General features: G+C 33.9%; 1 protein-coding gene across 3 annotated transcripts in view; it reads left to right on the forward strand.

Annotated features, from left to right (window-relative positions):
* LOC106459635 (rab3 GTPase-activating protein catalytic subunit-like) overlaps window positions 1-13,289 on the forward strand; it is a 163,055-nt gene that overhangs the window by 7,346 nt on the left and 142,420 nt on the right. For all 3 annotated transcript variants that reach the window (XM_013919268.2, XM_022386163.1, XM_022386164.1), the window contains exons 2-3: window positions 10,800-10,852; window positions 11,576-11,651. In XM_013919268.2, coding sequence (XP_013774722.1) covers window positions 10,800-10,852; window positions 11,576-11,651 — 129 coding nt within the window. The remainder of the gene's footprint in view (window positions 1-10,799; window positions 10,853-11,575; window positions 11,652-13,289) is intronic.

The following is a 13,289-nucleotide window of genomic DNA, read 5'->3' on the forward strand; positions in this document are numbered from 1 at the left end:
CTCTGGCACCACCCCTCTGTTTGTGACTTTTTCCTTCCTCCCTTACCCTTTGGATTTGGCTTTTTCTTCCTTGTTCCTTTTCCCCTGTAATCAATTCCTGGTGTCTTTACTCTGATTAGGCACCATCCCTTTTATATGCATCTCACCCTTGTCATACTTTGAAGGTAATTGTTTTGTCGAGCACTGGGACTACACCTCATACGTGTATCTCCCATTTTCTGCTTCTTGTAGCTGTTTCTTCCTTTTTGGGATACAACCTTCACTCTTTGGTGAGACTGTGACTATGTAAGATACCTTTTTTGTATACGCCTATTATTTTTCATAGGCATGTTCCCTTTTTTTTTATGGATCCCATTTCTGTGGCAAGTGGTGCCTGTCCAGGTGTACACAAACTAGTCAAATCTGCACTGTAAGGCCATGATGACTTAACAATTATATGAGTAAAGCAGAAGAGGATAGCTGCCCATCCTTGCTATTCAGGTTTTCATGGTCTCCTGTTGCACTATCTCTGGTGTTGATGTTCCTCTGGACTCTCCATTGCATTTTCTTCCTTCTCTTTTTTTCCAGTGGAATATGTGAGTCCCTACCACTTTCCAGTTCCAAGTCACTTGGGTAATGGACCATGGAAGCATCCTCCTGAATGTTATAATAATAAATGATACAAATAATGATAAAACCAGTCAGTTGGGAGTAGGGCAGTGGTGTTCTGCTGGTGTAGATGACAAGATGTCTTCCAATCTAATGGTCCATCTTTATACGGGTTTATCCAAGGGAATGTTGTAGCTTTGGAGTGAGCAGTCAAAACTGCAGTTCACTTTAATTGGGATCTCTCATCCTCACATGGATGTTGGTTCCCAGTGGCAGGGTTTTGGATTCAGAGCTAAACTAATCAACACAAGTCCTCACGCATGTATTATAGGTGTCTCTGTTCTCTTATTCATTTATACTCTTGTTCCCTCCATCTGTGTTGTGGGTCACTGTGATGGAACTTGCAGGTTAATACAGCTTTTCCTCTTACACTATCCCTCAATGATTTTCTAATATTGAGGATGTTACTGAACTGTGGGCAGTTCCTGTCAGATTCATTTTGAGTGAGATAGTTTACAATACAGCGACATGTTTACTATTCCGATCATCTGGATATCGGGTTCCCGGATTGGTCAAACAAGTTATCACATTGATATCATGCATCCTTTTCATAGATTTGGGTACACGAGATTCCTTCCTGTCTGCTGAACTTGAGATACCAATATAATGTGGTTTAGATCTCTATCCAACCATTGTTCTCTCCCTTTTGGATATACTCCTTCCAATTTACTCCTATGTCTTTTTCCACACTGGGGAAGAGTATACTTGGTAAAGAAATGGTGTAGTCTCCCATGTATGATTCTGTACTGCTGGGATCTACTCTTTTAGGGTGTCCGTTGGATGCTTTCGAAGGATTGTTCTTTCTTTCCCTTCACCTTTTCAGTGTGGGATTCTAGCTATATATGCGAGCAAAGGCAATGTATTGTATTGGAAGTTATAACTTTCTTATACTGAAAATGTATTTCCAGTAGGTACTTACCTCCTCTCACACTTCCATTTTCTACTAAAAGTCAAAGTGATAATTTGGTAGAATTGAATATGAGGAGTCACATGCATCAGGAGGGTGTTTCACACTCCTGTTGGTGGAGGATTGACGCATGATGATTTGCATGTGAGACGCAGTTAAACCACGTTGATCTTGGGGTATGTGGGAGCTCAAGGCTTGTGGCATGTGAAAAAAATGTTGCATGTAGAAGGCAGCACTGAATAACTATTGAGTACTTATTGGAAATACATTTTCAGTATTGGAAAATTATAACATCTGTTTGTGTAATTGCTGTGCATTATGTTGGTATGTAATTCTTTTTTTTTTACAGTTTGATGGTAAGTTATATGGTTTATACATTGTAGTTTTCTGTAAAGATGGGTGATAAGTGGAATTTTCTAATTAATTAAACATCAAGTTTATGAATGGATTATACTCAATTAATTGATTATTCTCACAAGAGACTTAGATAGTTGGGATACTTAAAAATAGTAATAATCAGAAACACTAATTTTAGTTGGTTGATTATTTTCATGACTGATGATGCTAATGAATTAAGCTAAATAACCTTGAATTAATCGAAAATAATAATGAAGAATCATAGAAATTATAATGGCAATATTTCAGTTACTTTTGAAAATGGATTAATCTAAAACAGTAATAATTAGAAATACTAATTTCAGTTAGTTAATATTTTCACAACATCAATCTAATCATAATTTTGATTAATTGATTATTTTATGTGCCACTTATGATGCTCATATGTAATCAGTTATATTGATTAATCAAGCTCATTTCCAAGCGCTTATACTACGTAGGTTTGTTATTTGGTTGAGTTATTTACATTTTAGTATTATACTAAATTTTACTTGAAAAGCAAAAAACAATTGACCAGAAATCTCTATATTTGTAGGCTTAGTTCCTTTGAAAGAAGGACAAAATATTCAATTAAATATGTTAGTAATCGTGGTGCAGTCTTCCATGTATGAAGTTTTACTATGGGGATCTACTCTTTGGGCATGTTGTTAGGATATTTTTGAAGGATGCTTCTTCCTTTCCCTTGCACCAGTACCTCCTCCTATTCAGTGTGGGATTCTAGCTATTTATGTGAGTGGAGGTAATGTACCATATTGGAAGTTATAATTTTCCTACATTGAAAATGTACCTACCTCCTCTCACACTTCCCACCCTTCCTCCCCCACTGAAAACCGGTGTTTCCATTTTCTTCCAAAACTCAAAGTGATAGATCGGTAGAATTGAATAGAGAGAGTCACGTGTCAAGAAAGTATATCTCACTCTTATTGTTGAAGGTTTGTCGCATGACAATTTGCATGCGAAATGCATTTGAATCAGTTGATTCAAAGATGGGTGGAGCTTCAAGGCATGTGGCATGCAAATATTTTTTTCCATATAGAGGGCAGCACTGAATTAGAATAGCTATTTATATGAGAGGAGGTAAATATCTGTTGGAAATACATTTTCAGTATAGGAAAATTAGTGGTACTGGTGTAGAAAGAATCCATATGATTCTGTAGGATTTTTTAAATGGATGTTAAGTACTAGAGATTTTATTTTAAAGTTTTATTTTGTTTATTAAAAATGTATATGTTAGTTTTTTATATTTTATCTTATTAATACTTTTATTTCAATTTATCAAAATATATAACTGATCAGTAGTGTTCTGCTTATGTTAATCAAATACTTTTATGCTAAATGTTTTGTGACTTTTATTACTAATTCTCTTAAAGTTTATGTACAGTTTGAAAAACATAGTATATCAAAATTATATTTTAGAGTTAAACTTTAACATTTAATTCACCACTGATATTTTAGTTATAATTTTCTATTTTGTTTTGCTGAGCACTTTTGTCATTGAAGTAATGGCAGCCAAATTGCTAGAAGTGATAACAACTGAACTGAAGACTGCTAAATATTATTCTGTAAGCATTGATTCAACACCAGATATATCACACCTGAACCAACTATCCTTCATTATTTGATATGTAAAGAAAGATGGTATCCCTGTGGAACAATTTCTGAAGTTTTTTTCCAAACCCAAGACTTAAAGTTGAGACTTTATCCAAAGCAGTCCCCAAAACACTGGAGTTTTACCAACTTGACTTATTGAATTGTAGAGGACAATCCTACAACAATGCTAGCAACATGTCTGGTCCTTATTCTGGCCTTCAATCTTGAATCAAGAAACTCCTTAGTGAGAACATATGCTGCTTGGAAGTGATTTCCTTCTTTGGAACCATTCAACAGTTATACAACTTTTTCTTTGGTTTCACAAGTAGGTTGGAAGTGATAACCTCTCACAATCTAAATGTAATGTCACTAAATATTTGCCCATCATAAAATGGTTAGCAAGTGACGATGCATGCCACAGTCTATGAAGATCAGGAAGGAGATCATTTAAGCTCTGGATACAATCAAGGAGGACATTTCCCTAAAACCAGTGGTTCAGTGTGAGGCTGCAGCACTACGGAGAAACTAGGAGTGGCTGAAAACTGCCATCATGACTGTATTTTAGAACTACATTTAGGAAGATTTAATGCCACCAGCAAATGTGTACAGAGTAGTGGTATGGAAAAATATATTGTTGCTATACTCTTATGGTGCTCTTTTCAAGCTCATACAAGAATCTGGAAATGATTTCAACAGGTTTGTAAAACAAGCCAAAGAGCTATCTGGGCTAGAGAGTTATGGCATGGCTATAGCTAGATGTAGGAGGAGGAAACTGCCATTTGATGTCAGCCAGCAAGGAAAAACGGAGCTGAATGCCAGAGACCAGTTCAGAGTTAATACATTCTTCTCAGTCCTGGATAAAGTTATCCTGTGAGCTCCATTGAAAAGCAGAAGCTTAACAAGTGATACATAACAATTTCAGTTTCTATGAGAAAATCACGAGTCTAACTGCTAATGATTTGAAAGCTCAGTTTGTGCATCTCCATGATCAGTACCCTGATGATTTGGAAGAGAACCTTGCTGATGAATGCATGCATCTTTGCTCTCATTTGAAGAGTACTGATAAGCTTGATGAACCCATTCCAGAACTTTACAAATTAATCAGAACTGATAGATTGCGTGTACTTTATCTGAACAAAGACATAGTCTTGTGCATTTTCTTTGCATACTAGTTACCAGTTGTAGTGTTGGGAGCCCTTTTCTTGTCTAAAGCATGTAAAGAATTATGTAAGATCATCACTAAGTCAAGAGAGATTGAATAGCTTGGCTTTGCTTGCCATTGAGTTGGAACTTTTGAACACTTTTTTTATATGATGATGATGATATTGATGACTTTGCCAATTGAAAAGTTTGCTTTAAAAATGTGTGAAATAATATCCTAATGAACCTGACTCAGACTGAGATGTTTGAGTACGTTATACCTGAAACTGTGACTAAAATTGCTTTGTATTGATATATATTTCATTAAAACTGTTAACATAACTGTGTTAGTCAATCATTTTCATGCATTAAGTTGTCAAATTAGTAAATCTGGTAAACTCCACAGCTTCAGAACCTTAGACTTGATCTGAGCCAGTTTGTAATCAGTAAGTTATAGTGTGAATATGAGTAGGGCAGCTAGTCTGAAACTGGCCTAGGGGTGGCATAGAAGGTAAATCAGGCCCTGATTGCATAGTTATAGATACAAAACTTAAGGCTTCAACTTTTTTGTAAAAATACTTATGGTCATGTAAAACAATGCTGGATTGTTTGAAATATAATATCTGGAAAAACTATTGTTGCGATAGGTGATGGATAACTGTATAAGCCTTTTATTGTTTCTAAACATTCAACAGTGCATAAGCTTAACCTATAGCTTTGATATATCCAGTATACCATACACCACTGCACATGTGTATGGTGTTTAGGCTTTAGGCATTATGCACTGTAGGTGGCACATTACAAGGAGTATCCAGCCTACATGCACCACTTTCAATTTCTACTTCAGGACTAGTCTTACTGACATTAGTTGTAGCATTACTGCTTTTGATGGAATTAATTGTTGTAATCTAGCATCGTCCTTCTGAAATGGGGACTCTTGTCTCTCTAGGTTGAGCTCACATGAGGCTTGTTCATTGGACTTAGGGTAACCAGTGGAAAATCTCTTGTGATCTTCTGTTTCTTCCTGTCACACTGCCACCTTCTCTTACCTTGTCTTGTGGATCACTTGGTTATGATGCCCTCTGACAATTCTATGGTCCTTTCACATATTAATCATCAGGGTGGGACTCACTCCAGTGATATTTATTTCTGCATGTTGGATTTTCTTTTTTGGGCCCACTCACATTAGGTTCACCTGACAGCCAGTCTTTTCCTGGGGGCTTTCATATTGGTGGCATATTTACTCTTGTGACTGGACAGGATTCTTTCATGGTGTGATCAGTTCAACCTCGGGTATTTCATTGGATTTGTTCCCAGTTTGGCACACCAGTGATTGATGGTTTCACCACTCCTCTCAGTACAAAACTCCTCCTCTTCTGGTTCCCAGTACCTTTGGCTGTAAATGCTCTCAGCCTCATCTCTTTCTGTACATGTACCTTCCTTTTCACCTTCTCCCATGTGTCTTGGCATTGATTTGAAACACTTCTTGTCAGGTCCTATTGATAGCACTTTTTTTGGCTACCTCAGTCTTGGTTTTCTTTTCTTCAGTGACTGCATCCAAGACATCTCTTCCTTTGCCTCTACCTCAGTCAATCTTGCACTAACCTCATACGTCTCTCTTTCACCTGGGAATGTCATACTTTCATCTTCACATGTAGGATTTTACTGGTCCCTTGCTTACCAGTCAGGTTTCTCTGACTGCATATCTCTTTTTTTTATACCATTTTTGTCAACCTTCTTTCCTCTCTATCTATCAACAAAGGTGACATTTTTTTTGCTGCAGATCCATTGTTGCTCACATTTCAGCCTTTTTTTATCTGATTGTTTGACCAAGGATTGTTGGTTTCTACTATTGCTATTGGGAGGCCTTGTCAACTGCCTTTCACCTTTTTTTTGCTATGATTCTGTCTTTTTCCTCCCTTGTTCTTCCCAGTTTTTTCTGATCTTTCCTAATTAATTGTTCCAACTGGAACCCTAATCTGGTTTACATGCTCTCATCCAGTCTCTGTTTTAATCCTTGGCCACTTGCTCCTTATACTATTTTTCTTTTAACACCATTTCTTCTTGTTTGTGGGTATTACAGATCTAATCTTTAAGTATTGGATGCCTCCTACTTTGTTTTACAGATCTTTCTGAATTTTATTCTTGAATATTCATTTCTTCCTAAAACTTGGATGGCTTGAGAGGGAGATCATACCTTTTCTCCCATATCTCTTCCATTGATCTCAGCCCTCTATGAGCATACTGACCCTAATCACCTTTTGTGTCCAGTTTGGGCTGTAAAGTGTTACTTGGCATGCATGGCTCTTATTTCAGGGTTCATGCAATAGTTTATTCTTGCTATAACACCTCTCTTCCTCCAAGGATCTCTCATCCTCTATGCCTATCAGATGGATTTGTCAATTCATTCGGATCATCTATTTCTCCTGTATGGAGATAATTGCGTGCTGTATCATATCTCATCACATCAAATTCACCACTTGACTCACACTCTGGCCTTGCACTTTCAGTGAACCTTGGATGGGACCTTGGAATAAGGACTATACCCAACACCTTTGTCTCATATTATCTCCACCATCTGGTAATTTTCCACCTTTTCTTTACACTATCAGTGCACATTATTATTGCCTCATCTAAGAATGAAGTTAATGTTGAGTGCAAGTGCTTATAGGGATCCGCTGTGCAGGAAAACTGTATTGCCTTCCTATTGGTGGAGAGCTATTGTCGTATGATGATTACATAATGTACTAGCACAGTTCATGTTATGACACATGTTTTAGGTGGGAGATAGCTCAAGGCTACTGGCATGTGCAAAATCTCAAAGGCAGATGTGTGAGGAATAGTTACTGTGTGCTGAGACATAAGTATCTATCAGAAATACATTTTCAGGAAAGGAAAATGTTAACTTCAGCATTTCCTCCTCACTTAGCTGTTTATCTGGAACAATCTGCAGACCCAGTAATTCAAAACACTGCTGAGTTTCTGATATCTGCAATTCCTCTACACTTATTAGTTTTATGGAATGAATCTTATCTTCAGTTTAGTCAGTTACCTATAATTCATTTAATAATGCCTCAGCATTTTCCATGATCATACAGTAAATGACAAGATAAACCAATAAAAGACAGACCTAAATTTTACCAATATCAGTTGCACTCCTTACACCAAAATGTGACATACTTGAAATCATCCTAACTACTAAGGTTCTTTAATAAAACAGCCATAGATGGATGATTATAACAACTAATGATGAAAGAGTTTAATTTTAAGTAAGTTGTTGAAAATTTCAAGCCAGAATAATGCTAGCATACCAAACATGGGAGAAACAAAAGATGCCCTAAACAGGTCAACAGAAGTAATAAATAAATTCACTGTCCAGATTTTTCATTATCACTTTTATAATAAAACTGTTTCTATTACTGAAATCATTCTTGCAAACTATAATGGAGTTAAATATTTTGAACAGTTAGACTGTGCATAAATTCTTACTATTAATTCTAAATTAGACTACAGAATAATTTTAGTAATAGTACATTTCCCTTTGTTAATATTGTAATAACCTGTGATACAATTTCATTAGGTTCATTACAATTGACTATTACTTGGGCTAATATATTTATAGTTCATTGGTTCATATCTTATAAATCTACTATTCAGCATTTAATCTAATTTTCAGTTTGTGCATCTAAACAAAATTACTATACTTTTCAAATGTTTAACAGTTATTTGACACACCTATGAAGACAATGGTAAAAACCAATCATAATAGTAATAGTACAATTCTGCTTATGAACCCAACACAAATTTAGGTTTGCAAAAAACTCACTGAAAATATGGCATGTCACATCACACAAACTCCATGGATTCATGAGGTCAGAAGTTTCTTTCAGACTTGCTTATTCTAACTTCCATCTAAACAAAGAAATGAAAAGTCAGCACTGTCAAAATTAGATACTTTGCTGCTTAATGCACTTGAACACACATCAAGTACCTCACTCAATTGCTCGACTCAAGCCTGTCCCTGGACATCTACCCCCTGAGGAATAATAAAATCTTAAATCCACACTTATAACAAGGGACCATTTGGTCCTTTAAGGCTGTCCTTTCACACCCAAACTTGAGAACAGTAGGATATATTCAGGTTACTTTTTAAATTAATATAAAGTGCCCACCTCCAGTACTGGCAATGACTTATTCTATAAGCCATTCACCATGTCAGAAAAATAAAACTGTCTTAACTGGAACATTGCCTTCATTTTACAAATTTTAAACTTCTATTCTCTCATCCAATTGCCTTCACAATATAGCACAAAAAGAAGGCCTGTATCCTATTGGCTTTACTACTATCAACAGAGCACTGTGTTGATATCTTGAAAGACTTTTCAATCACAATGCCAAGATCTTTCTGTTATAGTCATGCTTTAAGTGGTTTAACATTCACATTAAATGTTGATCCAGATTATGATAACCCAAATGCATTATCTTGCACTTACTATACTTAAAAGGTCAGTTCCCAAATATTTGTACAACTAATTGATTTATCCAATCATTATCCTCAATATAGCTAGAAATCCCCAAGAGTTTAATATCATCTGCAAACTTTACTAATTTACTAACTAAGCTTTTATCATATCGGTAATATAGATAAGCAAAGGCTCAAGCACTTATCCATGAAGCATTTCAATAGTAACAAGGGTACAATTTGACTGGACTCCATAGGTGATAACTTACATGCTTTCTCTCATCCAACATCCTACACTGATATGGTTTTCTTAGCCAACCTTTTGTTTGGTACCTTGTAAAAAGCACACCAGATTAGTAAGGAAAAGTTTTATTAATGTCATGTGGAAAAGTCTTACTTCAAGTTTATTTACATACTAGAAGAGTTTCTTGTATTATCTTAATCTCTCAGAAAGTGTGTTTGCATGGTTCAGGATCTACTTCTGTGTTAAAAACACTCATGTCAAGTTAGTTGTGCTTGTTTCTGGGTTTAACATTGTATGCTGTAAAGAATATGAATCTCATTCATTTTTCATTTAGCCTTTGGATGTGTGATTTTGTTCAGATGCTTGTGTCTTGTTAGTCCTAGCACATCTTTCTTGGTAGCTGGTGATGAATACTTGCTTTTACACTTAAAAAAATAGGAACAGTATTGGAAAATATTCAGTCATGATAAAATATTTTGATGAGGTAATATAATTTTTTTATTTCAGTTTACATTTGGTTGATTCACCAAAATTGAAACATTTTCCCTACATTTAAGAAAATTGTCATTATGAAAGGCTTATGCTTCACTTCATAGCTAAAACTCTTCAGCTCAAGGCTATTTCTACAGTAGGTAATTTCCATTTTTGGAAAGAATCATTAAGTTTAACATAGCAATATTGAAAGCCACATTTTATTTTGCTTTATATGTTACCTGTGAGTTTTTAATAATGGCCCTTCAATGCTGTTTTTATTATATATATATATATATATATATATTTGTTTCAAAAGACAGCTATGACAATACTGTGCCACTCATTTTTGTCAAACTTTTCATAAACAGATTAATGTCTACAAAGCTTTGAAGCTCATGCTTAAATAGAACAAAGTCCTTTGGAACTGGAACAGGAACTTAACTGTTGTGTGGTGAAACAAACTTGTTATAATTCCAGCTTATTTGGCCAACTTTTTCATGAAAACAGCTATTTGTTTTGAGATATGTTTGTAAGCCTTTTTTGACTTAATTTAGTGATCTGTAATGTCTTGAAGTGTTATTTTGGAGCCCATCCTGACATTTGCAGTAATGTACATGCATTTCTACAATTTGTAAACAGTCTTCTGTATTGACTTCCTTTATATGCTTTTCTGACAAGTTATGGTTGTAACTACAGTCCTCAGTTTATCACGATATGTTGTAATGAAATTTTTCTCTCTTTTTTTTTTTTAAGTTATGGCAATATCTTTCAACAAATAATCAATATTTAGAATAGTTTGTTTAAATGAAACTTGTTTATATAAAGTGTCATGACATCAGTATTCTCAAATTAAAATAGCTGTGTAGTATGGGAACTACAGATAGCTGGTTTTAATTAGTTTCATTACATTTTAATCATTTCATATTTTTGATATGTAGGATCAAGATGTATTTGAAATTACAGACTTTACCACTGCTTCTGATTGGGAAAGGTTGGTGCATTTTTCCTAATTAAAACATACCAATAATATAAAATGTATATGTTTTATTGGCTGAACATACATAATTTCAATGTATTGCTTAGATATATCCATTATAAAGATTTAAGTGTTAAAAGTATATTCATAAATAATTCAAGAATTATTTTACAATCATTGTATATTATAATATACACTAAAAGTAAATTTTTTTCACTTCTGGTCTGTTTTTAAGATCTAGATATGCTAGTTGAATTTGTAAACCAATAATTTAAATGAAAAGAGAAGTTGTTTTGGCTCACCCAAATTGCCAGTCTTTCTAACAAAATGTATAAATCCAAACACACAAATAAAACATAATTTCAGTGAAGTATAAACATTAATGAAACTCGCTTTTAGGTCAAGCTACATTTCCTTTAAATTTTGTGAATATTAATAAAATTCAGTAAGAATGCTGTCACAACACTTTCATGTTATAGTTAACTCTTCCAACCTTATCATTCCAAGAGTTTCACATAATGCCATACAATCAATTTTCTTTTTTTGTTATCATTTGACCATTTGTACTTTATGTTACATGTTGTTGTGCTTAAATGTTGTTTTACAGCTCTGAAGGACGTTAGTATTGATGTACTTTTTTTCAATTTTCAGCCAATATGAAAATTTATCATGAAATTATTTTATATAATCCAGGCATTTTTGTTTCCCTATAATGATTATCTCTGATATTTTAAACAGGTTTATAGCTAGAATAGAAGAAATTTTCCATGAATGGAAATTACCAACTTTACAACAGGAGTGTCCATTGAAAAGGGTAAGTTGGAATGATTTATTTTTGTATAATTGAACTTTCTCACTTTATTATCCTCTCAACTGAAAATATTCTGTGGGATATAGCAATGAAATTATCTGTCTTTAAGTAGAAATCTACTTTTTGCATGATAATTAGAGTTCTAAACAGCAGATTTTAATCAAACCACTCCTTTGGGGCTTAGGAATAACCCTATTACTTTTTGGGTGAAAAAGGTTAAAAGTTAAGTTCATTTTATTGAAGTAGAAATTTCATTTCTGTGGAAAAAAAAACAACCACAAAACACACACACCATATTTATCAACTCACCAAAACAAACAAAAAGCTAGTGGTTGGGTGGTCAGTCATTCTATTAATGACTATTTTTAGTTTCTTAGGAAAGATCTCTGTGTAGGTGGGGAAAAAAATTACAATTTTAGAATACTTACATTTTCTGTAAGTAGTTATAAAATAATCACAAGTAATGTGATACTACTAAAAAAACTAAGCTATCCTGGGATTATAAGAAGATTGGAAAAGGGAAAAAAATTATGTATCAAAAATTAAAAGGTAAGGCCAAAAGTGTTTCAATGGGAACGTGTATCCACATTTTAAAATGTAAAAATTATATTGACTATTTGGTTAAATCAGAGTTTGTTACTTAGGGTTAAAAATGTGTTGTGAAAAAATCTAATTACAAATACAGTGTTTGTTCTTCTGAGTCATGATGTTAATCATCCAACAAAATAGTATAAGATGTTTTGAATTACTTTTCAGAAGTTACATGCATTTATAAACAGACAAATCCATTACAGGTGACAATGAAAAGCTCTGTCTAAACCAATTTATATCAACAAAACATATCATGTAGTAAAAAGCACTTACACACATATATACATGTATTTATAAAATGTGTAAGAAAATATATTTAATTTTTCCTTTTTTTTTACATTAATGTATATGTAATATTTACATGTTTGAAAAACAAAACATAATTTCAGTTGGATCATGTGAGCAATATGTATTAACATTTACACTGCATATGAATACACAAAACAGATGGGTGACATTTGGCCCATCAATATCACCCTCAAACCTTTCAACAGTAGTCTTTTCTGTTTATATACTCATCTGCCTGAAGAAACTATACAAGTATGAATGATTCACACCAACTCCTTTCACAATCTGAACAATCGAAGGTAATTTTTTTTTTTCTGAGAGTAAGCATGAATCTAGGTATTTATAATATTGGTCTGTGGCATATAAAACACCATATCTGACAAGCAGATTATATACTTCATTTTGTGGCTGAAACACCTAAATGACACTCTTTTATCCTTCTTATTCTTTTGGGTTCCAAAGACAAAAATTTAAATGTAACTTCATTACTTGAGAAGAATTCTAGTGGCTCTTCTGTATTTCAGTTCTGTATCCCTACTCACTGCATAAAAACTGAACAATTTAGAACTAGATAAAGCTAGATAGCTCAATAGTTTTACATTCCATGGCATAGTTAAAATGCCATCTATTAAAGAAAATATATAATTGATATATGATATAAAAAAGTAGATGTGGTAATTAATAAATATAAAAATGACCACTAGACCTAAAACAGGCACAAAATTACTAACTAGAGTGCTAAATAATGTAAACTTTACTAAG

Source organism: Limulus polyphemus, unplaced genomic scaffold (assembly GCF_000517525.1).
Source record: "Limulus polyphemus unplaced genomic scaffold, Limulus_polyphemus-2.1.2 Scaffold641, whole genome shotgun sequence".
Classification (NCBI taxonomy): Eukaryota; Metazoa; Arthropoda; class Merostomata; order Xiphosura; family Limulidae; genus Limulus; species Limulus polyphemus.